Source organism: Onychostruthus taczanowskii, unplaced genomic scaffold (genome assembly GCF_017590055.1).
Source record: "Onychostruthus taczanowskii isolate IOZ18803 unplaced genomic scaffold, ASM1759005v1 scaffold138, whole genome shotgun sequence".
Classification (NCBI taxonomy): Eukaryota; Metazoa; Chordata; class Aves; order Passeriformes; family Passeridae; genus Onychostruthus; species Onychostruthus taczanowskii.
In genome coordinates this window covers 483,670-511,040 of record NW_024498551.1, presented here as the reverse complement: position 1 = coordinate 511,040, position 27,371 = coordinate 483,670, and the positions used below count along the sequence as shown (strand labels likewise).

Genomic DNA, 27,371 nt, shown 5'->3' with positions numbered 1-27,371 from the left:
GGGTGGCCTTTGCCAGCAGAGGGGACTGTTGCTTGTCTTTCCAGAAGCGCTTGCCTAGAGCCTGTCCCGTGGGACAGCTCGGGAGGAAACATTCCTGTCCTCCTTGCCCTGGTGAGGACATAGCGGGGACCCTCCCGTGGGAAAAATCAGCGTCTCCCGGGAGAAAACTCTGGCAAGTCTCTCCCCGAGCTACGTTTTCCTTCTCCTTTTGTTCGCAGAAACCTCCCGAGTTTGAAATTTTTCATCTCCGCCCCTCGGCAGCGCACTGCCCTTCCCCCAGATAAGTCATCTGGGGTAAATAAAGCGAGAAAAATCAAAAATCCTAATCCCCAAATATCCGACCGTGACTTTTTGAAAGCTCTGACGGAAACCAAACTTGGAGCCGCCGCTTGCCAAGTTTCGGAGGCTGCCGGAGGAGCTGCTCCCGTTGGGCTCCCGGCTCTGCAGAGCCCGCCAGGGACATCTGGAAAGAGGGAAGATTGCAGCTGGACACAGCTGGACACAGCTGGATGCAGCGCCCCGGGGTGGCACCGGCTGGGACCACTGAGCTGTGCCGAGGGATTTCCTTACGGATGGATGCAGGGACCTGCCAAGAGGTGTCCTCGGGTCCTCGCTGCAGCCATCACCTCCCCACGGCTGTGACACCCTCGGCGGGCTCCTCTGGGGCTCCTTGCCCCAGGTTTTGGAGCAGCAGGGGGCTCACAAGCCACCACCGAGGGATGCTGCAGCCAGGATGGGCATCTGCCAAGCGCCCTTGGACGTGTCCCAAGCTCCACGCCGAGCCCCACGGCAGCCCTCCAGTTCCCTGGCATGGCCCTCGGGCTTTAGGGAGGGTATTCCCAGCCGAGCCACGCCGGGACAGGATCCAAGCCCTCAAGTCACCCTCCCGAAGTGGGAAGGAGCACCTTGCTCTTCCGCCGGGCTCGGAAATCGGAGCTCAGCGTCGAGCCCACGTGGGCTGGAGCCGGCTCGGCTGTGCAAGGGTTAAATCCGGCTGCTCGTCCGGGTCTCGGGGGCCTCCCACTCGGCAGCGCAGAGTATGAATAGCTGCGCTCCCCTCTGCTCCCAGGCACTCGCTTCCCTCCCCGCCTTCCGCTGTCTCGGCGTTCTCCCCGCATCCTCCTGCCCCGGCAGCCCCCGGCAGCGCCCATGCTGAGCACCGAGAGTTTCGCGGGGGCGAGAGCCCTGGGAGAGGAATCGCTGCAGATGTGGGACCTCAACAAGCGGCTGGAGGCGTACCTGGCCCGCGTGAAGTTCCTGGAGGAGGAGAACGAGGTGCTGCGAGCCGAAATCCAGAGCACCAAGAGCAGCCCGGCCGGGGACTCGTGGCGGGCGAAGTACGAGGAGGAGCTGCGAGCCCTGCGGGATGCGCTGGATCTCGCCTTCAGGGAGAAGTGCACGGCCGAGCTGGCCAGGGACAACCTCTACGAGGAGGTCCAGCAGGTGAGAAGCAGGTGCCAGAAGGAGCAGGCAGCCCGAGAAGAAGCTAAGAAGCAGCTGTCCTTGAGCAGGAAGGAGCTGGAGGAGGAGAGGAGAGCACAGATCTGGCTGAAGGAGAGGGCTGTGCAGCTGGAGAAGGAGGTGGAAGCCTTGCTGGAGGTGCACGAGGAGGAGAAAGCGGGGCTGGACCAGGAGATCGCCAGTTTCTCCCACAGCCTGGAGAGTTTCCGCTGTGCCCCGGTGGCTTTCCAGCCGGTGGAGGTGGAGGATTACTCCAAGAGACTCTCGGAGATCTGGAAAGGGGCGGTGGAGACCTACAAGGCAGAGGTGGCGCAGCTGGAGGGTTCCCTATGCCAGGCCAAGGAGAACCTGTGGAAGGCGGTGGAGGACAACCAGCAGAGCCAGCTGCAGCTGCAGCACCTGGAGAAGGAGCTGGCAGGGCTCAAAGCACGCAAGGAGATGCTGGAGGAGAGCCTGGCCCGGCAGTGGCAGGAGCAGCGCGGGGAGGCAGAAAAGTTCCAGGCGAGTGAAAATCACCGGGGAGGGGACAGCAGAGGGATGTGGGTGTCTGGGGGGGCACCCAGGGAGCGTCCCCGAGCAAAGGGATATGAGAGGTGGATGAGGGGAGGCAAACAGAGGGAACAAACCCCAGGGAAGGGATGGAGATGGTCCTGGATGAGCTGGGGGCGGGGGCAGGAGGAAGAGCAAAGTGGCTTGGGGACATCTCTGTCCCCGGCACAACAGAGACTCAGGGCCACCAAACTGCAGGGGAGCAGCAGCGGACTCCGGGTCCTCCCCCAGCACCCTGCCGGGCTCCGGGGTGGGGATCCCAGGATCTCCGCAGCCCCGCCGCCGCCCCCGGTGCGGGCAGGACAAATTCCCACCGACCCCACTGCAGCTGAGACCCGACAGCTGCAAAAGCGATTCAGCCGAGGGAGGTGGAGGCGGAGCGGGCTGGAAACACCGGGAGCGGCGTGAACTCTGCCCGGGGAAGGGTCTGCCTTTGTTCCAGCTTCTGGGAGCAGCGCTGGCTCTCCCGGGGCAGAGGATGCCGCCGCCTCTGCTGTTCCCCTGAAAGTTGTTTCTTTCCCAAGCTGGCTGTGAATCACCCCGGCCTTTCCTCCCTCTTCCCGTCCCCTTTCAGCCCTGCTCACCCTGCCCCATCCTCTGCCCCCCGTGCTAAAATGAGCGCCCAGGCTCCTGAGCATCCTGCGGGGATGAGCCGAGCCACCTGCCCGGCCAGGTCCGCGGGGACCGGGGGGGCTCAGGCGGGGCTGGGGGCGACCCTGACCCTCCCCGTCCTGCCCGCAGCTGGCGCTGGAGGCCCTGGAGCAGGAGCAGCAGAGCCTGCGGGTGCAGATCGCCCGGGTGCTGGAGGACAGGCAGCAGCTCATGCACCTCAAGATGTCCCTCAGCCTGGAGGTGGCGACCTACAGGTGAGGTCTGGGTGGGCACGGAGCCGGGCCTGGCACCGCGGCGGGCACAGGGGGGTGTTGGCACTCTAGGGGTAGCCCTGTGCCCCTTGCGCGGCCCTTCCAGATGGCCCCGCACAAAGGCGGCCTGCCAGGGACAGGGGGGACAATTAGCATGAGAATGGGGCTGTCCCAGCCCGGGCGAGGGGCCTCCCCGGCAGAGCATGATGTCACCCTGCGGGGACACTAAGCCCGGCCACGGGGGGATGGGAGGGGGCGCAGGAGCGAGGGCGTGTGCTTCGAGCCGTGCCAGAGCGGTACAACCACCCGTGCCTCAGTTTACCCATCCTGAAGCCCTGTATCCAGAGTGGCACGAGCAGCCGTGTCTCAGTTTACCTGCCCTGGGGTGCACAGGGAGCATCCAGCACCCTGCAGCACCCACTGAGCTCCTCTCTTCCTCCTCCTCCTTCCTCCAGGACGCTGCTGGAAGCGGAGAGCACCCGCCTGCAGATGCCGGCAGGAGAATTCAGGTTGGCCAACGGGGTGCGAGGTAAGGGACCCCCAACACCACCCCTGGGAGGGATCGGAGGGGGTTAAATGTGCTTAAATGTGGATTTACACAGGTTTTCCTGGGGGGGTGTAGATGTGTTTAAATGCGGATTTAAACATATTTTCCTGCATTTTCCTGGCTGGGGTTAAATGGGTTTAAATGTGGATTTAGACACTTTTCCCTGCATTTTCCCGGCAGCGATAGGAAGGTGTGAACAGCGGCCGGGGGCTCTTGGCACGGGGCTCACAGCCCGGATAAGGCTTATCTGCTCCTTCACAAGCCTTATCTGCTCCTTTGCCTCGTTTTTAATTCCCTGCCTTTCATGGGAAGGGCAGGAACGGATCTGCCCGGCAGGACAGGACGGAGGGCTGTGCTAACCAGCTGAGCATTTCCTTTTTCCTCAAAACAAAACAAAAAACAAGGAAAGCTTGTCACCTGCACACTTTCCCCAGCAGCAGGAGCCGGCTGCGGCTGCAGCTGGGCACAGCATTGTCCCGGCCTGATGCTGAATCCCCCGGGGCCAGCAGCATCCGCTGCACTCAGGAGGGAGGAATTTCCCACTTTCCAAGAAGGAGCTGTTTAAAAATAGGAGAAGGGGCAGGGGAGGGCTGGGAGCGGCTCCTCGCCTGCTCACGGCTCCCCCTCGCTCTTTGCAGATGTCAAACTGGAGGTGAGCAGCAGCAAAGCGGTGGCAGCGAGCCCCGAGGCCAGGCGGCTGCTGCCCCGAGAGCCCCGCGCCAGCCCCTTGCCCCGGGCAGAGCTCAAAAAACCCCAAAGCGACACCCTGACCCCCCAAAGAGCCAGGGAGCTCCAGAAAATCACCTCAGCTCTCCATGGAAGTGCTACCGGCAGGGCTGGGGGGCAGGGAGCCCCCGCACCCAGCCCCCCCCAGGCGGGCAGAGCCGACCCTCCGCTCTCCCCGGAGCCCCCCAGCCCCTCCCCGCCGCAGCGGGAGAGCTCTGGGGGAGACGGTCCCGCCTGGCCGGGAGGAGATGAGGCAGCGATGAGCCTGGGGATGGAGTGTCCCCTGTCCAGAGCCCCGGGGGACATTGGCAGCGCCAGCCTGCAGCCCCTGGGAGCCGCCCACAGGCTGCAGTACCCGGCCCAGCTGGTCAGCGAGGTGCTGGAGGATGCCCTCAAGGCGATGGAAGGCGATGCTCAGCTCAAAGAGGAGCCCACACCCAGCTCCACGTGGGATATCTGTGCCCCCAGCCCCGTTTTCCCCCCAGAGGTTTGTGGAGAGGCTGTGCCAGAGCGGCCTGGGGAGCAGCGAGAGCCCTCGGAGGGCTCTGAGAATGGAGAGAGCGCCGAGGCAGAGCAGAGGGCTGGAGAGGGGATGCTCCAGGGGCTGGCTGGGGAGAGCAGCGTCCTGCAGGACACAGCCCCGTCCCCACAGGGCACGGCCGCTCCCCTGAGTGCCTCGGGGAGCCGGGAAGAGCTGGGAGCGTGGGAGGAGGAGGAGGAAGAGGAGGAGGTACCTGCTGTGCTGAGCCCGAGGCATCGAGAAATGGAGGCCCAGGAGGGGGACAAGGATCTCCCTGGACAGACAGAGAGCAGCTGGGAAAAGCCAGAGGAGGAGAGGGCAGAGAGCCCAAGCACAGAGCCATCACACCCCTCAGAGGAGGAGGAGGAGGAGGAGAAGGGGGATTTCCAGGAAGAAGGAACAGGTGTGCAAGAAGAGTGCCCACACAAAGAAGTGGAAGCTGCTAGTGGTGTCCTTGTGGAAAACCACCTGGTGTTGCCCACAAAAGGTCACCTGAGAGAGGACTTTGCTGATGCAGAGCAGGAAAGGTCTGAGCAGCAGGAAATGCCCGTGTGTGAGATGGATCTGGCTGCAGAGAAGGGAAGGGAACAGGAGCTGTGTCTAGAACAGGAGCCCTCGAGTGCCCATGAGGCCATCCCAGCAGAGGAGGCTCCCACAGGAGCTGAAGAAGACACTGTGGGACAGGAGGCCACTGGCAGAGTGGAAGATGCTGAGGGAGAAAAGGGAGAGGCCAGCAGGGAGGTGCTGGGAGGAGAGGATCGTGGGGTGGGACAGGACCCCATGGCAGTAGAGCACCTCACAGCAGGAGAAGATCATGGGGCAGGAGAAGATCATGGGGCTGAAGAAGATCATGGGGCTGAAGAAGACCATGGGGCTGAAGAAGATCATGGGGCAGGAGAAGACCATGGGACAGGAGAAGATCATGAGACAGGAGAAGACCATGGGGTAGGAGAAGGCTCTGAGGCAGGAGAAGACCATGGGGCAGGAGAAGGCTCCCAGGTAGGAGAGGACCCTGGGTCAGGAGAGGCTGTGGCACCAGGTGACACCCTGGAGGGGGACAGCAGAGCCCCAGAGGAGCCTGAGGACCTGCAGGAAAGCGAGGGGGAGGAACAGGAGGAGCTGGAGCCAGGAGAGGAGCCCTGGGGACAGGAGGGTGGTGGCAGTGGCCAAGAGCCCTGTCCAGAGGACTGGGAGGTGACAGCAGGGGACACTGAGGGAGTGTTGGGGCCAGAAGAGGCAGCCTGGGCAGATGACACCCCGAGCAGTGCAGCAAGGCTGGAAAGCGAGGAGAGAGGTGGCACACGGCCAGCAGAGCTGGAGGAGGCCCAGGAAGATGATGAAGAAGATGCCAAGAGCCAGGAGATGAGCCAGCAGCAGGCACTGCCAGAGGCTGAGCCAGCAGCTGAGCGGGCACGGCAGGAGCAGCTGGGCAGCATGGCAGAGCCTGAGGCAGCCCCTCCAGGTGCCCCTGGGCAAGGGGACAGCCAGGAGCTGGAGGAGGATCCAGAGAAGCCACGGGAAGTGCAGGATGAGGACACTGCTGAGGGGCTCAGCCCGGAGCTGGGGCAGCTGGAGAGCTCAGAGCTGGCACTGGAGCAGGTGCCAGGTGACAGCAGCGAGTGGGCATTGGAGGAGACCCCCAAAAACCCAGAGCCCACAGAGCTGGAGGGCTCAGAGCTGGCACTGGAGCAGGTGCCAGGTGACAGCAGCGAGTGGGCATTGGAGGAGACCCCCAGAGACCCAGAGCCCACAGAGCTGGAGAGCTCAGAGCTGGCACTGGGGCAGGTGCCAGATGACAGGGACGAGTGGGCACTGGAGGAGACCCCCAAAAACTCAGAGCTGGGAGAGCTGGAGAGCTCAGAGCTGGCACTGGGGCAGGTGCCAGATGACAGGGACGAGTGGGCACTGGAGGAGACCCCCAAAAACTCAGAGCTGGGAGAGCTGGAGAGCTCAGAGCTGGCACTGGGGCAGGTGCCAGATGACAGGGACGAGTGGGCACTGGAGGAGACCCCCAAAAACTCAGAGCTGGGAGAGCTGGAGAGCTCAGAGCTGGCACTGGGGCAGGTGCCAGATGACAGGGACGAGTGGGCACTGGAGGAGACCCCCAAAAACCCAGAGCCCACAGAGCTGGGGAGTTCAGAGCTGGCACTGGGACAGGTGCCAGGTGACAGCAGTGAGTGGGCACTGGAGGAGACCCCCAAAAACTCAGAGCTGGGGGAGCTGGAGAGCTCAGAGCTGGCACTGGAGCAGGTGCCAGGTGACAGCAGCGAGTGGGCATTGGAGGAGACCCCCAAAAACCCAGAGCCCACAGAGCTGGAGAGCTCAGAGCTGGTGGCACTGGGACAGGTGCCAGGTGACAGCAGTGAGTGGGCACTGGAGGAGACCCCCAAAAACTCAGAGCTGGGAGAGCTGGAGAGCTCAGAGCTGGCACTGGTGCAGGTGCCAGGTGACAGCAGTGAGTGGGCACTGGAGGAGACCCCCAAAAACCCAGAGCTGGGAGAGCTGGAGAGCTCAGAGCTGGCACTGGAGCATGTGCCAGGTGACAGCAGTGAGTGGGCACTGGAGGAGACCCCCAAAAACTCAGAGCTGGGGGAGCTGGAGAGCTCAGAGCTGGCACTGGGGCAGGTGCCAGGTGACAGGGACGAGTGGGCACTGGAGGAGACCCCCGGAGACCCAGAGCCCACTCTGGGCACCGGCAGGAGGGTGGAGCTGGAGGACACACTGCCAGACAGCACACCCCTGCACCTCTACCAAGGAGGGACCCCAAACCCTCCAGAGAGCGAGGAGACCACGGAGCCAGCGCCTGGATGTGACACAGCCCACGAGGGTGGAGGGTGGCAGGAAGGGAGGGACAAGTCACCAACCCCCAGCGTGCCAGAGAGCCCTGAAGAAGAGGCAGGGGCAGAGGGGGCTGAGGAGGAGGAAGGAGCAGAGGGGGCTGAGGAGGAGGAAGGTTATTTCATGGTCTCTGCTCCCAGCCAAGAGGTGTCCAGCTCAGAGGAAGCTGAGATCCCTGAGGACTTTGAAGAAATTAAAGTTGAAGCAACTGAAGACAGCCAAGATGATCTGGGGGCTCGTGGAGAAGCATCTCCAGTGGCAGAGGGCAAAGAGCACCTTGAGGTGCTTGCTGCAGAAGCAGATGAGGATATGGAGATGCCCACTGAAGAACCTGAGGTGCCAAAGGATGAGGAGAGCACTGCTGAGCTGGAGGAAGGCCCAGGAGAAGATCCCAGCTGTCTCCAGGTGACTGGACCATCATCAGGAGGTTCTGATGAGGAAGGCCCAGAAGATCCCAGCTGTCTCGGGGTGGTGGGACCATCAGCTGCAGGTTCTGATGAGGAAGGCCCAGAAGATCCCAGCTGTCTCGGGGTGGTGGAACCATCAGCTGCAGGTTCTGATGGGCCAGCCCAGGGTGCCACGGGCACTGCAGCATGGCAGGGAGCAGAGCACTCAGAAGGTCTGGCTGCTGAACCAGATGAGGAGCTCCCCAACACAACCGAGCTGGAGAGGGGTGCCAGTGGAGCAAGAACCCTCCCAGGCTGCACGCTGGGGTTGGCAGGGCAGGAGGAGGAGGAGGAAGAGGAAGATGAGGATGAGCCCAGCACAGCTCTCCATGACACGGCCAAGGCCACAGCAGAGCTCCAGGGCCAGGCAGTGCCTGGTGAGGCAGAGCAGCCTCTGCAAGAGCAGCCACCCACAGAGGAGGAGGAGGCACTGGGCAGTGAGAGCCTTCCTCCACCCGGGAATGAACAGCCCCCCGGGGCCAGCCCACCTCAGCTGGGCTCTGCACCGGGGCAGGGAGGTTCTCCAGAGGTGATTCCAGCCATCCCTGACACTGCTGCTCTCCCTGCGGAGGTGTCAGTGGATGTCATGAAAGACTCGGGGATTTTGGAAATAGTTGAGCAGGCCCTGGAGTTCAACCAGGAGCTGATGGGGGGGAGGCTGGCAGAGGGTGGGCAGGGTCCTGGCAGGGCCGAGCTCTCCCGGGATGCAGGGGAAGACTCCTCCCTTGCCTCATCCAGCGAGGAGGAGCCAACGGTGCAGGAGGTACCAGAGATGGAGATGGAGGGAGCGCTCCGGGCTGAGAACGGGCTGCACCGGGAGGCCAGCCTGGAAGAGCTGGCTGAATTCACTGAGGAGATGCTGAACGGCACCAGCAGCACAGCCCTGGCACAGGAGCTGCCCACAGAGCCCTCGGGGGTGATGCCAGCACAGATCCCCACCCCTGGAGATGGCACCGCCGCCAAGCTGGGGGATGGCACCCTGAGGGGCAAGCAGCTGAGCCCCGTGCCCCCTGCTCTGGGGGAGGATGTGCTGTGCCTCACAGCCCAGCAGGCAGCAGCCTGTGGGCTGAGGGCTGAGCAGGAGCCCTGGTTCTCAGGGGACGAGTGACAGCAGCCAGGGGCAGCCTTCTGATGGTCCCTTCCTGCCAAACCCTGTACCCCCCTCGTCCCACCCCCTCCTAATCCTTCCCCATCTCCCTGTGGTTTTTAACACGTTTGTGTGGATTTTTTGCACCCCTTTTCAGAGTGAAGAACCACCAAGTTCTGTTGCACCCCCACAGCCCACCCAAATTCTCATGCTTGCTCTGGGACCCTGTTCATTGTGAGCTTCCTCTTGGGTGGGTGTATTTAATTTAAACTCTGTGTTTCCCCATTCCCTGCAATCTTCCCCCTCCAACTCCCCCAGTATTTGCCCCAGGATGTCCAGCTGGAGGTTAGGGACCCTTCCAAAGTGCACCCTGGGACTCAGCATTTTGGGGTTCATCACCCCAGGGTCCCCAGCCCCAGCCTGGGGGCTGAGCCACTCTGGATGTACTCTCTGCCTCATTAATTTAATAAAGCCTCTTCCTCCCACTCAGGCCTGGCTCTCCTCACTCTGGGGGCAGGGGCAGCACGGCTGGGGGGCAGGGGAGGGTACTGCCTGGGGGGGTTGCACTTTCAGGATGCTTTTAGCTGTGGAAGGTGCCCTCGTGGCCACCCAGCAGCAGGGGCTGGGGGCAGGATGGGTGGGATGGTGCTGCCCAGCTCTGAGACGATGCACAGCCCTGGAGCTACCTGGCCACAATCCCTGGGGTGGGGCTGGCCCATCCTGTGGTGGTGCAGCCCCCAGGGCCAGGCAGCCCGCAGGAGGGTGTTCCCCCATTCCCAGTGCAATGCCCCCAGGAGACGTTCCCCCATTCCCAGGGTGATGAAGCCCCCAGGAGGGTGTTCCTCCACTCCCAGGACGATGCAGACCCCAGGGCAATGCCCCCAGGAGATGCTCCTCCATTCCCAGAGTGATGAAGCCTCCTAGGGCAATGCCCCCAGGAAGGGGTGCCCCCATTCCCAAGGCCATGCAGCCTGCAGGGTGATGAGTCCCCCAGGGCAATGCCCCCAGGAGATGTTCCCGCATTCCAGGGCAATGCCCAGAGGAGGATTCTCCCCATTCCCAGGTCGATGCAGCTCCCTGGGGTTACAGACCCCATCCCTGCGCGATGCTCCCCCACCCCCAGACCGATGCCACCCCCCGAGGCGATGCTGCCCCATCCCGGGGCTCCACAGACGCCACTCAAAGCTCGCTGCTGGCCAGGAGCTCCGCCAGCTTCCTCCTGGTTTGCCGGCAGGAGCGGCCGGGATGCCAGCCCGTGCCACCCGGTGCCAGGAGCCAGCAGCGGCAGCCGCCGTTCCTGCCCGGTGTGGGCAGGATGCCCGCGGACCCACCCGCACATCCCGGCCCCGGGAGCCGCCGGGACCCCGTGGGGACCCCCTGGGCAGAAGGGCGGTGGGCTCCAGGGGGCTGGGAGGGGCTCAATCGCCCCGTTGTGCAGCCGGGCGTGGGGAGAGCCGCATAAATCAGCGCGCAGCTGAAGAACGGGCTCCTTTATGCCGGGCAAAGGGCTGAGTCACAGCGGGACAGGGCACACGCTGACTCGGGTGGCCCTGGCATCGCTGGCACCCGCCAGCCTCGCCCCCACGGGTGTGCTCAGCATCGCTGCCCGCCCGGCTCGTCCCCGTGCCCGATTTAGCTCGGTGGTTCCCGTGCCCGGGGATGCTCAGAGCCAGAACCGATAAGAACCCGACATTGAGCTGCCTTCCTCCCAAAACCCCCGGCCCCCTCCCCTGCCCGAAGGCGACAGATTCCTTTTAAGGTGAAACTCCAACCGATCCAAACACCGTAAGAAAAAAAAAAAATCCCCTTCTGATGGGTTTAATCAGGCGCCGAGCCTGCGTTCAATCACACCTCGGCTGCCTGGGCAGCATCAGCCCGGCAGCAGCGCCAGCAGCGCCCCCGGAGCCCCCCGAGGGGTCCCCAAAGCTGGGGGGTCCCGGGGAGAGGGGTGGAGGATGCTGAGGAGGAGAAGGAGATGGCTCGGGCCAGGCTGGGCCGTGCGGGGGGTGACAGTGACATTCCTCCCGAAATGAATGCGCATTCCAGCCGCTGCTGACAGCGCGATGAGGGGGGACAGATGGCGGGGGAGGGGGAGCCCCTTCCTCCCGCCAGGAGGAGGAGGAGGAGGAGGAGGGGAGGAAGTGCCAAATCTCGGAGTCAGCCGAGGGGGATGGGGGAAATTGCCGGGGCCTTTGGGATCCGCGGGGGCTGCAGGCAGGGGAGAAACTCCGGGTGTGGGGAGGGCCCGAGGGGCTGTGCGGGATGGGACCAGCAGCAAGTGTGTCCCCAACAGGAGAGAGTGTCCCCAACAGGACCAAATGTGTCCCCAACAGGACTGAGAGTGTCCCCAAAGGGATTGAATATGTCCCAGCAGGAGCAAGGGTGTCATGGTGGGACCAAATGTGTCCCCAACAGGACAGAGTGTGTCTCCAGAGGGGCTGAGTGTGTCCCTGGTGTGACCCAGCCTGTTCCCAGTGAGATGGAGGATGTCCCCCATGGGATGAAGTGTTTCCTCAGTGGGATCAGGAGTGTTCCCAGTGGGACCTGGGCTGTCCCTCGGCACTATGTGACCACAGCAGGACCAAACATGACCCTGGGGGACCAAACATGACCGTGGGGAGACCAAACGTGACTCTGGGGAGACCAAACGTGACTCTGGGGGAGACCAAATGTGACCCTGGGGAGACCAAACATGACCCTGGAGGGACCAAACATGACCATGGGGGGACCAAATGTGACCCTGGGGAGAACAAACATGACCCTGGGGGGACCAAACGTGACCCTGGGGAGACCAAACGTGACCCTGGGGGGGACACGTGTGCCTGGGTCATCCCATGGCCACTCTGGCTGGGTCTGCAGCTCCCCTGACCCCAAATTCCATCAGACCCCAGCAGGGTGTTCCAGGGGCTGTGCCACCCCCAGCCGGGTGCACACAGGCAGATTTTGGGGACCACGCTGATTCTGGGGGGGGCTGGAAAGAGCAATGCAAGTTCCCTGCATTCAAACCCTGCTCACACCCGGGCAGGAGCACCAGGGGGGCACGGGAGTGTGCAAAGGGGGGTCCTGGGGGTACAGCTCGGGGGGAGCTGCCAATTGTTGCCTGGGCTGGAGCTTTGCTAGCCCCCCGCAGCCCCCCACCCCCCGCAGCCTGGCCCCTCGCCAGCCAGGGAAGGGTTTTGTTTCCTCCCGGCCTGGGCAGGGGATTTTCAATGGAGGCCGCACAAAAAGCTCCCTGTGGGGTGAGCCCGCGCCCGGCAGGGAGGGGGGAGAGGCGGGATGACCTCAGCGATGACTTCATTCCTCTCTCAGCTCCCAAAATTCATGGGAACCTTATAAGGAAAGGACTAAAAATACAGCGGGAGGGGCGAGGGCAGCCCCCCGCTCTCCCTCCCCAAAACGAGCCCTTGGGGATGCAGAGAGCCGGGGCTGCTGCCGAGGGGGATGCACGGTGGGGACAATCCAAAGAGACCCCAAAATCCCCACGGGAGAGCAGAGCAAGGCTGTGGGCGACCCCCAGGGTGGCATCACAGTCCCTTCATGTGGCACCTCCAGGGACACGCCGAGAGCGGGGAGGCGGCTCGGGCACCCCCTGGCCCGCCCTTCACCCGGGTCAGAGCCGGGAATAGCTCCCGACGGATAAAATGAGCCGTGCGCCGGCTCGGGGGCTGCCCAGCTGCCGGGCCGTGACCCCGCCGAGCGGCCGTGCCCCGGCTCGGCGGCAGCTGCTGCCAGCCCGGGGCGCTGCGGATGCCGAGCCCGGGGCAACCCCGCGGGGAATGCGCGCCTGGGGCCGTCCGTCAGCAGGGGAGGGGGGAAACCTGGGACAAGACACCCCAATTCCTGCGTGATGCACCCCCGGAGTGATGCACCCCGATCCCTGGGACAGTGCACCCCGATTCTGGGGCAGTGCACCCCGATTCCGGGACAGTGCACCCCGATTCTGGGACAGTGCACCCCAATTCCTGGGTGATGCACCCCTGGAGTGATGCACCCCGATTCAGGGACAGTGCACCCCGATTCCGGGTGATGCAGCTCCCAGGAGTGATGCACCCCGATTCCTGGGACAGTGCACCACAATCCCTGGGACAATGCACCCCCAGAGTGATGCACCCCAATCCCTGGGACAGTGCACCCCAATCCCTAGGACAGTGCACCCCGATTCTGGGACAATGCACCTCCATCACTGGGGTGATGCACCCCGATTCTGGGACCATGTACCCCGATTCTGGGTGATGCACCCCGATCCCTGGGACAATGTACCCCAATTCCTGGAACAACACACTCCAGTTCCCGGGGTGATGCAGCCCCCAGAGTGATGCACCCCAATTCTGGGGGTTCTTTCCCGTTCCCAGGTGATTCTTCCCCCCAGGGTGGTGCTTCCATTCCTGGGGGCACAAATTCCACCTGGGGCAACGTTCCCCCATTCCTGGGGTGGTGATTCTCCCTGGATCAGTGCCCCCCATCCCTGGGCTGATGATTTCCCATCCTTTGGGAGATGATTTCCCATTCCTGGGCTGATGATTTCCCATCCCTGGGGTGATGATTTCCCATTCCTGAGGTGATGATTCCCCTTAGACCAATGCTGCCCCATCCGTGGGGAGATGATTTCCCATTCCTGGGGTGACAATTTCCCATTTCTGGGCTGACAATTTCCCATCCCTGGGCTGATGATTTCCCATTCCTGGGCTGATGATTTCCCATCCTTTGGGAGATGATTTCCCATCCCTGGGGTGACGCCCCCCCTCATCCCTGCTGGCCCCAGCCCAGCCCTGAGCCCACCCCTGCACCGTGACCTCCCCCAGAATGGGGGCACAGGGAACACTGCCCCCCCCAGACACCCCGAGAGCCCCTGGCCTGCCCTGGCACAGCAATGCCAGCCCGGGAGGTGGCACAGGGACACGGAGGGTGGCACACGGGCATGGGATGTGACACCGGGACACAGGGGGTGGCACAGGGACGCAGGGGACGGCACAGGGACAGGGTGTGGCACAGGGACACGGAGGGTGGCACACGGGCATGGGATGTGGCACAGGGGGACACAGGGGGTGGCACAGGGACGCAGGGGACGGCACAGGGACAGGGTGTGGCACATGGGTGTGGGTGTGGCACAGGGACACGGGGGTGGCACAGGGACAGGGGGGTGGCACAGGGGCACGGGGTGTGGCACAGGAGCACACGGGATTGGCACATGGGCACAGGGTGTGGCACAAGGGCATGGGGTGTGGCACATGGGTGTGGCACAGGGATACAAAATGTGGGACACAGACACAGGGTGTGGCACATGGGCATGGGCTGTGGCACAAGGGCACATGGGAAAGGGAAAAATCCCCGTGCCTCAGTTTCCCTTCTCATCCAGCCACAGCCAGGATGGGGCCGAGCCGAGGATGGGGAGAGGAGAAGCCCCCCCAGAGCCCCCTCCCCGATTTTGGGACACCCCCCCCACACGCTGGGGGACACCAGGGGTGGGCACAGCGAGCGTGGAGGTGCCTGAGCACAGCTGGAGCCAGCACGGGTGGCACTGGGACAACGGGGCTGTGCCACCCCCAGGGCTGGCCCTGCCCCCTGTGCCAAAGCTCAGCCCCCAGGAGCTGCTCCCGGTGCCCAGGGGAGGGCTGGGGCACGGTGCCAGGCCAGGGGCACGTGGAGGGGACAGGATGTGACACAGCCAGCCCTGAGTCACCGCTGGTCACCACAGCCAGCTGGGAAGGGCTGGGGGCTCCACTCCCAGTTTAGAGACCCCATTCCCAGTTTGGGGGCTCCATTCCCACTTTGGGGAGCCCATTCCCAGTTTACAGTCCCCATTCCCAGTTCAGAGACCCCATTCCCATTTTGGGGAACCCACTCCCAGTTTACAGTCCCCATTCCCAGTTGACAATCCCCATTCCCAGTTTACAAACCCCATTCCCAGATCAGAGAGCCCATTCCCAGTTTGGGGAGGCCATTCCCAGTTTACAATCCCCACTCCCAGTTCACAGTCCCCATTCCCAGTTCAGAGAGCCCACTCCCAGTTTGGGGACCCCTCTCCCACTTTAGAGACCCCATTCCCATTTTGGAGAACCCATTCCCAGTTGAGAGACCCCAGTCCCAGTTTGGGGAACCCATTCTCAGTTTAGAGACCCCATTCCCAGTTTACAAACCCCATTCCCAGATCAGAGAGCCCATTCCCAGTTTGGGGAGGCAATTCCCAGTTGACAATCCCCATTCCCAGTTGGGGGCCGGTGGTAGCCCCTCTCCCCCACTCCCCTCTCCCCTCTCCCCTCTCTCCCCTCCAGCCGCAGCCCGGGCCGGAATCCTCGGGAATTCTCCGGGATGCCGGGCGCAGCTGCCGGGGCTGGCGGGAGCAGCTGCCGGCGGGGCTCGGGTTTCTCCTGGGGAGGGGGGACTGACCCCTGCAGCCCCCCGGGAGGGGCCCAGACCTGCCTGGGGGCAGAAGGGCTGGGCTGGAGCTTGGGGAGGGGAGGGGGGGGGTGATGGCAGGGGGTCCCAGCACCCCAAAGCCCACCGGAACTCTGGAATCCTCCTCCTCCTCCTGGGTGTCCCCTGGGTGGGGACAAAGGGAAAGGGAGGATCCCAGACCCCTGGAGAGACCCCAGACCCCCAGTTCTGACCCCAGCCCCCAGTTCTGCCCCCTAGAGAGACCCCAAACCCCCATTTCTTACCCCTGGCCTGACCCCAGCCCCCAGTTCTGTCCCCTGGTTGCACCCCAGCCCCCATTTTTGCCCCCTGGAGAGACCCCAGCCCCTCATTTCTTACCCCTGGCCTGACCCCAGCCCCCAGTTCTGCCCCCTGCCCCCCAAGGCAGACCCTGGTTCCCAAGTTCAGCCCCCTCAGCTCAGCCCTCAGACCCCTCCCTGCTCTTGGCACCCCTCCTGCAAAACAAAACCCATTTGGGGAGGGGGAGCACAGCCAGGCACCTCCGGAAAGGCTCTGCTGGGCGCCCCCAGGGCACAGAGGGGGAGAGCAGAGACCCCCGGGGCCCCCCACCCTCACTGTGAGCTCCCCAGGCCCTCCCATCACCCTTTTAGGACGCCCAGAGCTGTGGGGACGCCCCTGAGACCACCCACGAAGGAACTGGGACTGCCAAGGGACCCCCCTGGGACCCCCCAAGGAGTTCCTGTGATTCCTTCCTCACAGGACCCTCAGGATCCTCCTCAGGACCCCCCTGGGACCCCGAGAAGGAACCTGTGACAGCCAGGGGACCCCTCTGGGACCCCCCCAAGGATCCCCATGATTCCTTCCTCACTGGGACCCCCAGGATCCTCCCTGTGACCATCCAGGAGACCCTGGGACCCCCAAAACCCCCAGGAGCACCTCGAGCCTCGCCCGTGACCCCTCAGCCCCCCCAGAATCCCCTGTGCCCCCACCCCAGAACCCCCAAACGCTCCCAGTGTCACCCCCATCCACCAGACCACGCCCACAGCCCAGCCACGCCCACACATCATTATGATAATTTGGCTCCGCCCCTTGTCTTGGCCCCGCCCCTGCCCCGCCCTCCGCGCGCCCCGCGCGCCCCCTGCCGGACGCTCGCGTCACCGCATTGCCCACTCTTCCCTCTGATTGGCTCCCGCTTTCAGCCAATCAGAGACAAGGAGTCAACCCTGAGGGTGAGCCCAGCCGCTGTCTCAGCCAACCGCAAGGCGAAGCGGCGCCCCGCCTCGCGAGCTGGCACGGACCGCCCTCACAGCCAATCAGCGCCGGGCCCGCATGGTGATGGGCGGGCGGAGAAGGGCGTTTCCACCAATGGGCGCGGCGTGCGGCGCGGAGGAGGCGGGGTCAGCGCGGGGGGCGTGCCCGCGGCTTCCAGAGAGTTCGGAGACGGCGGCGGAGCGGCGGCGGCGGTGAGTGAGGGGGGGGGGCGGCTTCGGGACCCCGCCGCGACCCCCGGGACCCCCTGGGCACCCCCCCCGAGCTCCCCCGACCCCCGGCAGGAGCCGGCCCGTCCCGCCCCGCCGTGTCAGCGGCGGGCCCGGCCCGCGCAGCCCTGAGGGGCTCCTCGGGATGACCTGAGGGCCTGCAGGGCTCGGGGGAGCTCTGAGGCGACCCCTCCTCCGTGAGCGCCGCGCTCGGCGCCGCTCCGCCACACCGGCTTGGGCTCTGGGTGCCCCCGCGGCTGGGAGCGGGGTGTCACCGTGTCATTGCCTCCCGGACACCCGCGGGGCCGAGCCGCCCCACACGGGGCGTCCTGCCTTGGACCGACCCAGCCCGAGCGTCCCGGCCCCTGCCTCGGCCCTGAGGGTTCCGGGGGACAGACCCCGCTCCAGCCGCGGGGATCCCGCGCTGGACTCGACGGGACGGACCCGGCCCGGGGGTCCCCGTGGGACGGAGCCAGCTGCGCTCCCGGAGGAGCCGGTCCGGAGTGGGGCGCGGTTATTTACCGTGCGTGGGTCACGGCCGCTCCCCGCGTCCCCCCGGGGCGCAAGATAAACATGTCCCCACCCCACGCGGGGATTATCGGCTGCGACACATGGCCCGGCGGGGGCAGGGGCACCCCCGAGACCGCCCCTGCTTGCCGGACCCCCGTGCGGTGCCTGGCTGTCCCCGCGGATTGGGGTGTCGCCGGTTGGGACATCCCCTGTCACCCGCGGGATGCTGTTGCTACAGAGGACACTTGGGGCAGGGCTGTGCATGAGGGAGAGCAGGGGTCAAAGCCTTTTCGGGGGGAAGGGACTTGGGGTCCACCCCCACACTTGCAGGAGCCCCGTGTGGGGTCTGGCTGTCGCGTTGTTGTAACCACTGCGGGGAAACTGAGGTAGGGCTGTGCAGGGGGACAGCAGGGCTCAGCGGGATTTTGGGGGGCTGTCCTTGCCCAGGTCGGGGGGTCACGGGTCACACAGAGCTCTGGGCTGGGTGACAGTGCCAGGCTCACGGCTGTGTCCTGTCCCAGCACGTCACAGCACGGGAAGATGGTGAAGGAGACGGGCTACTACGACCTGCTGGGCGTGCGGCCGGGCGCCAGCCTGGACGAGATCAAGCGGGCATACCGGCGCCTGGCACTGCGCTACCACCCCGACAAGAACCCCAGCGAGGGCGAGCGGGTAGGTGCAGCCCCCCAGCCCCCCACCAGGCCTCCCTGGCCCCCCTGACCCCCCCTCTCCCCTCCCCAGTTCAAGCAGATCTCCCAAGCCTACGAGGTGCTGTCGGACGCCCACAAACGGGCGCTCTACGACCGCGGTGGCGAGCGGGCCATGAAGGAAGGTGGCCTGGGTGGCCGCGGGGGTGGCAGCGGCTTCGGCTCCCCCATGGACATCTTCGACCTCTTCTTTGGAGGGGGAGTGAGGATGCGTGGCCGGGCAGACAGGAGAGGTGAGGGGTGAGGGACTCACCGTGATGCTGGGGTGGGTGGGAGGGGGCTGGTGCCCAGCACTCACTCAGTGCTGAGCACTCAGTGCTCACTCAGGAGGTGACAGGAGGTGACAAACCTGGTGGCACCTCTTGGTGGGAGGGGGTTGGTGACGAACACAGCACTGCTTTGGAGGACAAGGGACCACTGGGAAGCATGATTGGGAGGGGGCTGGCACCCAAATGCAGTGTGACATTGGCTTGGGTGTCACAGACCTGCTGGGACCCCCGTGTGTTAGTGGTGGTTCCCAGCACAGAGCTGTCTCAGGAGTGATAGCCTTGCTGGGACCTTGGCATGAGAGGAGGCTGTGCCCCGCTTGGCACTGGCTCTGGGGTGACAGTTCTTCTGGGACCTAGGAGTAAGAGGAGGCTGTGCCCAGCACAGAACTGTCTCAGGGGTGGGAGCCCTGCTGGGACCGTGGGGTGAGAGTGGTCTGTGCCCAGCATGGCACTGGCTCTGGGGATCCAGCCATGCCCCCCAGGCTGTCTCTGCCCCTGCGGCACAGCCCGCTGCAGCTCCTCACCACCCTCATTACTTTCTCCACCTGCCTCTCTTCAAAGGGCCCTTCCCTGTCCCTGTCCCGGCTTTCCCCCGCCGTCCCCGTCCCCGGGGCTGGGGCTGAGTCACCGGAGTGGCCCCGGGGGTGGCAGCAGGACGCGGGGCCAGGGCCAGCCCAGTGACTGTGGGGATGCCTTGGGCCCGGGTCACAGGGACACGGTGACTCGCCACGGCTTCTTGCTGAGATGGCACGAGTTAATTGCAGGGGAATTAGGAGGCCAAGGGAGTCATCCCAGCCACTCCAGCTGGAGCAGCTGGGGGTGGCTGAGAGCCCTGGGCTGGGAGCCGTGCCCTGCCCAGCTGGGGACCCGGCACTGCCCCAGGGCAGCTGGCAGCATCCAGGCTTGGAGTGAAACCATCCCTGTCCGTGTCCCTGCCTCTGTCCTTGAGGAAGGAGCAGGACTGGCTCACCTGGTGAGCCTGAGTGGTGTCCAGAGCCTGTCTGGCCGTGGCACGGGGGGTGGCACGTGGCTGGTGCTGAGCCAGGCTCTCCCCCGTGCCCAGGGAAGACGGTGGTGCACCAGCTCTCGGTGTCGCTGGAGGATCTGTACAACGGCTCCACACGGAAGCTGTCCCTGCAGAAGAACATCATCTGCCGCAAGTGCGGAGGTGAGTGAGGGGCTGCAGGGGCCGGGGGGCCACCCCAGCACCCCCTACCCCACTGTCTGACCCCCTGCCCCCCTCGGCACAGGCTGCGGGGTGCGGGAGGGCGCCCAGAGAAGGTGCCCCAAGTGCCACGGCTCGGGCATGGAGGTTCGCATCCACCAGCTGGGACCCAGCATGATCCAGCAGATCCAGACCGTGTGCTCCCAGTGCCAGGGCCAGGGCGAGTGGATCCGGCCCCGGGACTGCTGCCTCACCTGCAATGGCCGCAAGGTGGTGCGGGAGAAGAAGATCCTCAGCGTGCACCTGGATAAAGGTGAGCCAGGAGCAGGAGCAGGCATCGAAACAAGGGCGGCTCTGATGGGGAGAGAGAACGATGCCTCTGACTCCAACTTCCCCGACGGCTAAATAATTACTTTATTATACTATATTACATACATTGCATCTAAACTGAATCTGTCTGGCATTCTCCCTTGCTCACAACTGCACAGAACTGCACTCATCTCTGATTCTCTCGTGACAGTCCCACACACACACACACACACACATACTTGGCCCTGATAGGCCAAGGAAACAAAACATCCTCACTTTGGGTAAACAGTCTCCATATTGCATTCTACTTTGGCACAACACAGGCACAGCAAGAATTGTCTTTTCTTTCTCTGATGTTCAGAGAACGTGAAACCCAGAAATATTCCTGGGAAGAATTGCGCCTTGCTTTTCTGTGTGAAGAGAAAACTGACAACAAGCAGGGTCACCCCAAAGTGCCACACAGGCTCTGAGCTTTCTCTGCCCTCCTCACAGGCATGAAGGACGGGCAGAAAATCACCTTCCACGAGGAAGGGGACCAGGTGCCCGGCCTGGAGCCCGGGGACATCATCATTGTCCTGGATCAGAAGGAACATCCTGTTTTCCGGCGCAGCGGCGACGACCTCATTGTCAGGAGGGAGATCAGCCTGGCAGACGCCCTGTGTGGGTGCAGGCAGGTGATCCACACCCTGGACAACCGCACCCTGCTCGTGTCCTCCCCGCCAGGTGAGGGGGCTCGGGGATGCACCTGGCAGTGACACACCGCTATAGGAATGTGCCCCCTGTTGATGGAGTGACAAAACGATCCTTTGTCTCCTTAAAAGGAAAAAAGCCCAGAAGTTTCCCTTCTCAGTTTGGTGAAAAGACACCTCGTAAGACCTGGGCAATTCACCTCAAACTTAAGGATTGCCAATTGGACAGGAGCCAAAAAGTCCTGCCTAAGCAGTTTACTGGAAAAATAAGAGAACAAAAGAAATAATCCCTTTTGTGGGGTGTTTTATCAGGAGCAAGAACCTCTTGCACCTGGCTCAGTTTTTCTCTGTAGAGTTTTGTTATTTTGCCTTTTATTGAAAGTTTTCTGTTTCAAACACCACTGCAGAAGCCATCCTGCTGATTTTCTGCCTTCTAAAGTAGCTGAGCGATCTTGGCTGTGATATAAATCCCCAAGAGCTTACAAGACCTGGCTCAAAGAGACCAATATATCACACCAGGAGCTGCCAGCACAGCAGGGTGACCCTCATCTCCCTCTCTCAGGTGACGTGATCCGACCTGGGGACCTGAAGTGTATCCCCAACGAGGGCATGCCTGTCTACAGGAGCCCCTTTCAGAAAGGAAAGCTCATCCTGCAGTTCGAGGTGAGCTACAGCAGGGCAGTGGGAGTTGATATTTCCCGAGTTTGCCACCCCACGGCTCACATCCGCTCTCTGGTCTCAGGTGAAGTTCCCCGAGCCGGGCTGGCTCCCCACGGAGCGCCTGCGGCAGCTGCAAGCCTTCTTCCCGCCGCAGGAGGAGGTGATGGCCACGGAGGACACGGAGGAGGTGGAGCTCAGCGATTACAGCGCTCACGGTGGGCCGGGCCGGCGGCCCTACACCGGGGAAGCCTATCACGAGGATGACTTCGAGGACGGGATGAGGCAGCACGTTCAGTGCCAGACCTCATAGCGGGGAGGGGAAGCCCGGAGCCCCCCCGGGGGCAGGGGCAGGGCCGGGGCCGCGCGGTGGGGAGGGGCTGGCGGAGCCACCACGTTCAGGGATGTACATAGGTCGCCTTTCCGACAGCGCTTCACCTCCCCCACCCCTCCGGGAGCCGGCAGAGCCCCCCATGCCCTGCCGGGTGAGGCCCCTGCCCTGCCTCCAGCGCCGGGGCTGCCGTGGGCAGGGGGCTTGGGGGGCGTGGGGCAGGCTCCGGCTGCCGGTGGGCACAGCCCAGCCCTGGCTGGAGAGGAGGAGGGGGTACCCGCTACCCCTTCCTCAGTTTCCCCATCTGCTGTGGTGGGGCTAAGCTTGTGCTGGAGGCAGTGTGGGGAGGAGGGGAACTGCCCACCCCCTTTGGGGATGCCCCTCTCCCAGCCCCACACTGGGGGGTCCTGCTGCCCGGGCCCCCAGCTCCTTGCTTTGCCCATTTCTTTTCTTACTGGAGCCTGGGATGCAGAGGGGGTGGCTCTTTTCTCTTTGCACAGGACAGGAGGGGTTGGGGGGGACCCGTCCCTTCCCTTTAATTTATTTTTGGAAGAATTTTAGAAGTTTTTCTTTTTTTTTTTTTTTTTCGGTTTTTTTGGGGGAGGGAGGGGTGGTGACTTTGTACTTGGCATTAAACGCGAATCCCGACTCGGTGTGTGGGGCTGAGCGTGGGACAGTGTGTGGGGCAGGGTGTGGGGTTGAGCGTGGGGCAGCAGGAGCCCCGGGGCAGTGACTCTGCCCTGCTTTGATCTCGGGTGTGCCTCAGTTTCCCCATCCTTACACAACTGGGAGGTGCTGGATCGTGCCTTCTCCTGCCCCTGGCTGCTCCCAGCTCCTCCTGCTGCAGCAGGGGAGCACACAGACCCCCAGCCTGGGTAGGCAGGGGTCTGTCCCACTTCCTTTCCCCCCTTTGCCAGCCCTGCAATCCCCCCTTGTCTCTCTGCCCTGTATTGACATCGTCCTGACCCCGTGCACACCCCCAGTCCCTCACCCTGTCCTTGTCACTTCCAGAACCCGTTCCCAGTTACCCTCCTGGACCCTCTGCATCATCTCAGCATCCCTGGAGACCCCACAATGGAGGCAGACTCCCCCCACATAGCTTCAACCCCCCCTTTTTCAGCCCTGCACTCACCCCATGGGAGGTTCCAGCCATGGCACAGAGCTGGGCTGCTGAGCTGTTAAGGGGAACACCCCCAAAAAAAAGACCCTACTGGGGGCGTCAGCTGCATCCCATAACCCCCCTGCCCCCTCCACATGTGGCTGCTGGCCAAGACTCCCCTCACAGTGGGATGGGGGTGAAACCCCCAGCCCAGGGGAGCCCAGGCTGGGGGGTCTGTGGGGGTGGGCTTGGAGGCTCCCCCTCCCCTGGAACCCAGGAAAGCTCCGGCGCCAGCTGCAGCTGGAGGGGGAGAGGAGGAGGAGAAAGAGGAGGAGGAGGCAAGGAGAACAATGCTGGCCGGCCGCCAGCCGAGGGGAGTGGGAGGGGAGGGGGGGATCCTGCCCAGCCCCCGGCCCGCCGGGCACAGGGAGGGCTGAAGCCGCTTGGGAGGTGACAGTCACTGTGCCCCGGTGACAGTCACTGTGCCCCGCGGCTCACCACGCCTTGCTGAGCCACCCAGCGTCAGCGTCCCTGCTGCCCTGAGCCGTGGGGACACCCTTGGGGACACGTGTGTCACCCCAGTTCGGGAATACCCCCGAGAGCAGGGACCCCAGGCACTGAGCAGGGTCCCCAAGCTTGTCACACGTCCAGAGACCCCTCTGGAGAGCAGGACAGCTGAGGGGCTGAGACCCCCCTGGGGCTGACACCTCCCTGTCCCCAGCTCCTCTGTCAGTCAGGAGGTTTTTTGGGGGTGCCTAGGAGCCAGCCTGGGCCATCCAGGGTGGGCTCCGAGCTGGGCAGCAGCCGGCCAGGAGGGTCTGGGGGTGACTGGGGGGTAACCCCAGCTCTTGGGGGTACAGCTTAGCTGGGCTCATGCTGGATGTGTCTGGGGTTGTTCCTGCAGCTCAGCCTCCCTCCTCTCCCCCATCCCCAGCGTCACCGGAGCGGGGTGGCCCCCCCAAGCCTGTCCTGTCCCCGTGTCCCCTGCAGGGACATCCCGGCAGGGCAGGACCCAGCGCACCCCCCTGGCTTCAGGCCGATCCAAGCCCCCCCCTCTCCCTCCCGATGGCTCCGGCACGGAGCAGGGAGGGGGATGAGGCACAGCTCCCCCAACCCAGCCCAACCTCTGCTTCCAGAAAATGCACGGAAGAATTCCGGGGTGAGGGGCCAGGGCCCCCCAGGGTCGGGCATTCATTCACGGAGCGGGGAGGGGGCCGGCCCCCGCTTTGTCTCCACAGATGAAAGGCGAGGGGCCAGCCCGGCCCCCTCCCCAGCCCGGGGGGGCAGCGGGGCCGCCCGGGGGCCACCGGGGTCACCGGGGAGGATTAGTGCCGGATTAGAGGCGCCGGGACCTCGACACCACCCAGGCGGAGCCGCGGCAGGGGGGCACAGCCTCGGGAGCACTTTTGGGGTTACTCACGGCCCCTCCACCCCAGCCCCCCTCCCCAGCTCCGCTGGAGGAATTTGCTTTTGTTCCGAGAGCAGCCGTGCTGCAGGGAGGGGGCACCTCCCGCCCTGCCCTTCCAGAGCCCCCCAGCACCCCCGAGCAGCCGAACGGGACCCCCGGGCCGCTGTGAGGGGAGCGCAGGCAGCCCCAGCCCCCTCCCCATCCAGCCGTGCCCCCCCCCCCCCTTTCTCGAGGTCCCGGAGCCCCCTCAGTGATCCCCCCAGGCGGAGGCAAACTGGAGCCGTCCCCAGGGCTCCCGGGGAAAGCGGATATTCCTCCGGCGGGGGGAAGCCCTCGGGGCCGGGGGGGCGGCTGGATTCCATTACCGGCGGCTCCCGCCCGGCCCTGGCGGTCCCGGGGTCTCCGGGGCCGCGTGGGTGAAGTGGGGAGGGGGCAGGGTCCTGCGCCCACCCTCGGGAGAGGCAGGACACGGCCCTGGGAATGGCGCCAGGGGTGATGGGCGCCTGCCAAGTGTCCACCTGGAGATACCGGAGCCTTCCTCCCCCTCCTCCTTCTCCTCCTCTTCCCCAGGGAAGGTGTAATTCCACCCTTGCTGCTCCTGGACGAGCTCCCGGGGTGCAGGATCACAGCCCGGGCGTGGGGGTGAAGCCAACCCTGAGCCCTGGCTCCCTTCTCCATCCCCCCCATCACCGCTCGGTGGGGCAGTGCCCCCCACCTGCCCCACAGCCGCCCGGGTGGGGGGCACTGCCCCCGAGGGGTCCCGGCCGGTTCTGGGGGAGCCGAGCTGGGCAGGGAACGGGGGACAGCGGCACCCCAAACCTCGAGGCAGGGCAGTCCTGCACCTCGACCCTCCCGGCACCCCCCGTATCCTGGGCTAATTAATGCCATCCCATGCAGGGCAATTATCGGGCAGCCCGGTAATTAATAAACCCACATAACAAACCCACGGGTGCCCCCGCCCCAGCCGGGATGGGGTCTCATGCTGAGAGCTGAGGCAGAGCCCAACACCCCGGCCCCACGCCGCGCTCCGTGCCCCACAGTCACCCCACGGTCACCCCACGGTCACCCCGGAGCCACCACCCGCTTCCCACGCCGGGCTGTGCCAACCCGGCTGCCGCCCTCGCCCCCGGCCCCTTGCGCAACGGCCGGGAGCGGATGTGGGGAGCAGGAGCCAGGGCAGGGATTTGGGGTGCGGGATCCAGGGAAGGGATTTTGGGTTGTGGGATTTGGGGTGCGGGATCCAGGGGAGGGATTTGGGGTATGGGACCTGGGGTGCGGGATTTGGGGTGCGGGATCCGGGGTGCAGGATTTGGGGTGCGGGATCCAGGGGAGGGATTTGGGGGGTGGGATCCGGGCTGTGGGATCTGGGGTGCGGGATGCAGGGTGTGGAATCCAGGGTGTGGGATCTGGGGTGCAGAATCTGGGGTGCGGGATCCGGGCTCTGGGATTTGGGGTGCAGAATCTGGGATGTGGGATCTGGAGTGTGGGATTTGGAGTGTGGGATCCGGGCTGTGGGATTTGGGCTGTGGGATCCGGGGCGCAGGATTTGGGGTGCGGGATCCAGGGGAGGGATTTGGGGTATGGGACCTGGGGTGCGGGATTTGGGGTGCGGGATCCAGGGAAGGGATTTGGGGTGTGGGACCTGGGGTGTGGGATCTGGGGTGCGGGATTTGGGGTGTGGGACCTGGGGGGTGGGATTCAGACTGTGGGATCTGAGGTGCAGAATCCGGGGTGTGGGATCCGGGCTGTGGGATTTGGGGTGCAGAATCTGGGCTGTGGGATCTGGAGTGTGGGATCCGGGCTGTGGGATTTGGGGTGTGGGATCCGGGCTGTGGGATCTGGGGTGTGGGATTTGGGGTGCAGAATTCAGGGTGTGGGATTCAGACTGTGGGATCTGGGGTGCAGAATCCAGGGTGTGGGATCTGGAGTGCAGAATTTGGGGTGAGATCTGGAGTGCAGAATCTGGAGTGCAGAATCTGGGATGTGGGATCCAGAGACCCAGGGTGTGGGATCTGTGTGCCAGTGGGGCCAGGAGGAGAGACAGGAATACCACAGGGGGGGTCACAGGACATTTATTGAAAAAGGGGGGAGGCAACAGAGGGAGGTTGGACCCTGGCGGGGGCTGGGACCTGGCACTGCCCCATGCTGGGGGGTTTGGTGTTCCCATCTGGTACCATATTCACAAATAAATACTGGGGAGGGGTCGCGGGGCAGGGCTGGGGGCTGCGGGAACCAACAGCAGCCCGAACCCAAACCAGCTCAAACCAGCCCAAAAGGCAGGGAGGGGCCGCGTTACCCCCCGCCGCACCCCGGCTCCGCGCCAGGCCCCGAGCGCAGCGGAGCGGGGCCAGAACGGGACCGGAGATTCCGCTGCTCCCGGAGAGCCCCGCCCTGCAGGGGGAGGGAAATCCGTGTGTGTGTGACCCCCCAAAAAAAGGGGGTTCGCTGCTGTACCCCCTCCGGGGGGATGCAACACCCCCCTGTGACAGGGGGATGAGTGCAGGGGACTGAGGGGACACGGGGTGGGGGAGAGGGGATATTGGAGGGGGGTCAGCTGAGCTGGGGGGTCACTCCCGAATGTAGACCCTGGTGCAGACAACGTCATCGGCCGTCATGGTCTGCAGGGAGAAGCGGGGTCGGTCACAGGCGCGGCCGTGCCCCCTCCTGTCCCTCTCCCTCTCCTCCTGTCCCATCCACCCCCTCCTGTCCCCTTCCCTCTCCTCCTGTCCCATCCCTCCCCTCCTGTCCCTTTCTCCTCCTCCTGTCCCCATCAACCCCCTCCTGTCCCATCCCTCCCCTCCTGTCCCATCCCTCCCTTCCTGTCCTATCCACCCTCTCCTATCCCCCTCTTGTCCCTGTCCCCATCCACCCGCTCCTGTCCCATCTGCCCCCTCCTGTCCCATCCGCCCCCTCCTGTCCCCTTGCCCCCGACCCGTGCCCACCCCAGCGGGCAGCTCTGCCCCCAGGGCCCCGATGCCCTCACCAGGATGAGCTCCCCGTCGTTGCTCATCTCCCGGGACCAGCCTGTCCTGGGCCCTTCGCCCTTGAGCAGCCGCTGCTCACACACCATCTTGTTCTCGCTCTCCCACCTGGCCAGGCTCTGGGGGCACAGAGGGCAGCGCTGGGTGGGCAGGTGGGTACCCCCGGGGCACCCCCGGGGCAGCACCCCCGAGCATCTGTCCCCACCCCCGGGAGCAGAACGGGGCCGTTTGTCCCTGTGCCAGGCGGGTGGGTGGGCTCGCCTGGCACCGGGGGGGCACAGGGAGGGGATGGGGGCACAACGGGGGGCTGCGGGGGACAAGGAGGGGGTGGGGGGCGCAATGAGAGGCTGGGGGCA

At 64.5% G+C, this 27,371-nt stretch overlaps 3 protein-coding genes across 5 annotated transcripts in view; 2 read left to right on the top strand and 1 right to left on the bottom strand.

Annotated features, from left to right (window-relative positions):
- Nucleotides 1-1,089: 1,089 nt before the first annotated feature.
- NES (nestin) lies at nucleotides 1,090-9,515 on the top strand. Of its 2 annotated transcripts, XM_041397339.1 has the most exons (6): nucleotides 1,090-1,962; nucleotides 2,752-2,876; nucleotides 3,329-3,402; nucleotides 4,059-6,358; nucleotides 6,917-7,994; nucleotides 8,058-9,515. In XM_041397339.1, the coding sequence occupies exons 1-6, from the start codon at nucleotides 1,150-1,152 to the stop codon at nucleotides 9,056-9,058; spliced, it is 5,391 nt and encodes a 1,796-aa protein (XP_041253273.1). In that variant the 5' UTR covers nucleotides 1,090-1,149; the 3' UTR covers nucleotides 9,059-9,515. The 2 variants fall into 2 exon arrangements, with proteins under 2 accessions (XP_041253273.1, XP_041253272.1); XM_041397338.1 differs by having other exon boundaries at nucleotides 6,917-9,515.
- Nucleotides 9,516-17,921: 8,406 nt separating this feature from the next.
- LOC121332122 (dnaJ homolog subfamily A member 1-like) lies at nucleotides 17,922-22,175 on the top strand. The gene is made up of 7 exons (XM_041397233.1): nucleotides 17,922-18,072; nucleotides 18,142-18,340; nucleotides 19,440-19,544; nucleotides 19,627-19,854; nucleotides 20,343-20,573; nucleotides 21,102-21,202; nucleotides 21,282-22,175. The coding sequence occupies exons 1-7, from the start codon at nucleotides 17,941-17,943 to the stop codon at nucleotides 21,507-21,509; spliced, it is 1,224 nt and encodes a 407-aa protein (XP_041253167.1). The 5' UTR covers nucleotides 17,922-17,940; the 3' UTR covers nucleotides 21,510-22,175.
- Nucleotides 22,176-26,117: 3,942 nt separating this feature from the next.
- The window catches only part of CRABP2 (cellular retinoic acid binding protein 2), an 8,521-nt gene continuing 7,267 nt past the window's right edge, over nucleotides 26,118-27,371 (bottom strand). For both annotated transcript variants that reach the window (XM_041397253.1, XM_041397252.1), the window contains 2 exons: nucleotides 27,018-27,134; nucleotides 26,118-26,652 (listed from right to left, as the gene is read on the bottom strand). In XM_041397253.1, coding sequence (XP_041253187.1) covers nucleotides 26,602-26,652; nucleotides 27,018-27,134 — 168 coding nt within the window. In that variant the 3' untranslated portion in view covers nucleotides 26,118-26,601. The remainder of the gene's footprint in view (nucleotides 26,653-27,017; nucleotides 27,135-27,371) is intronic.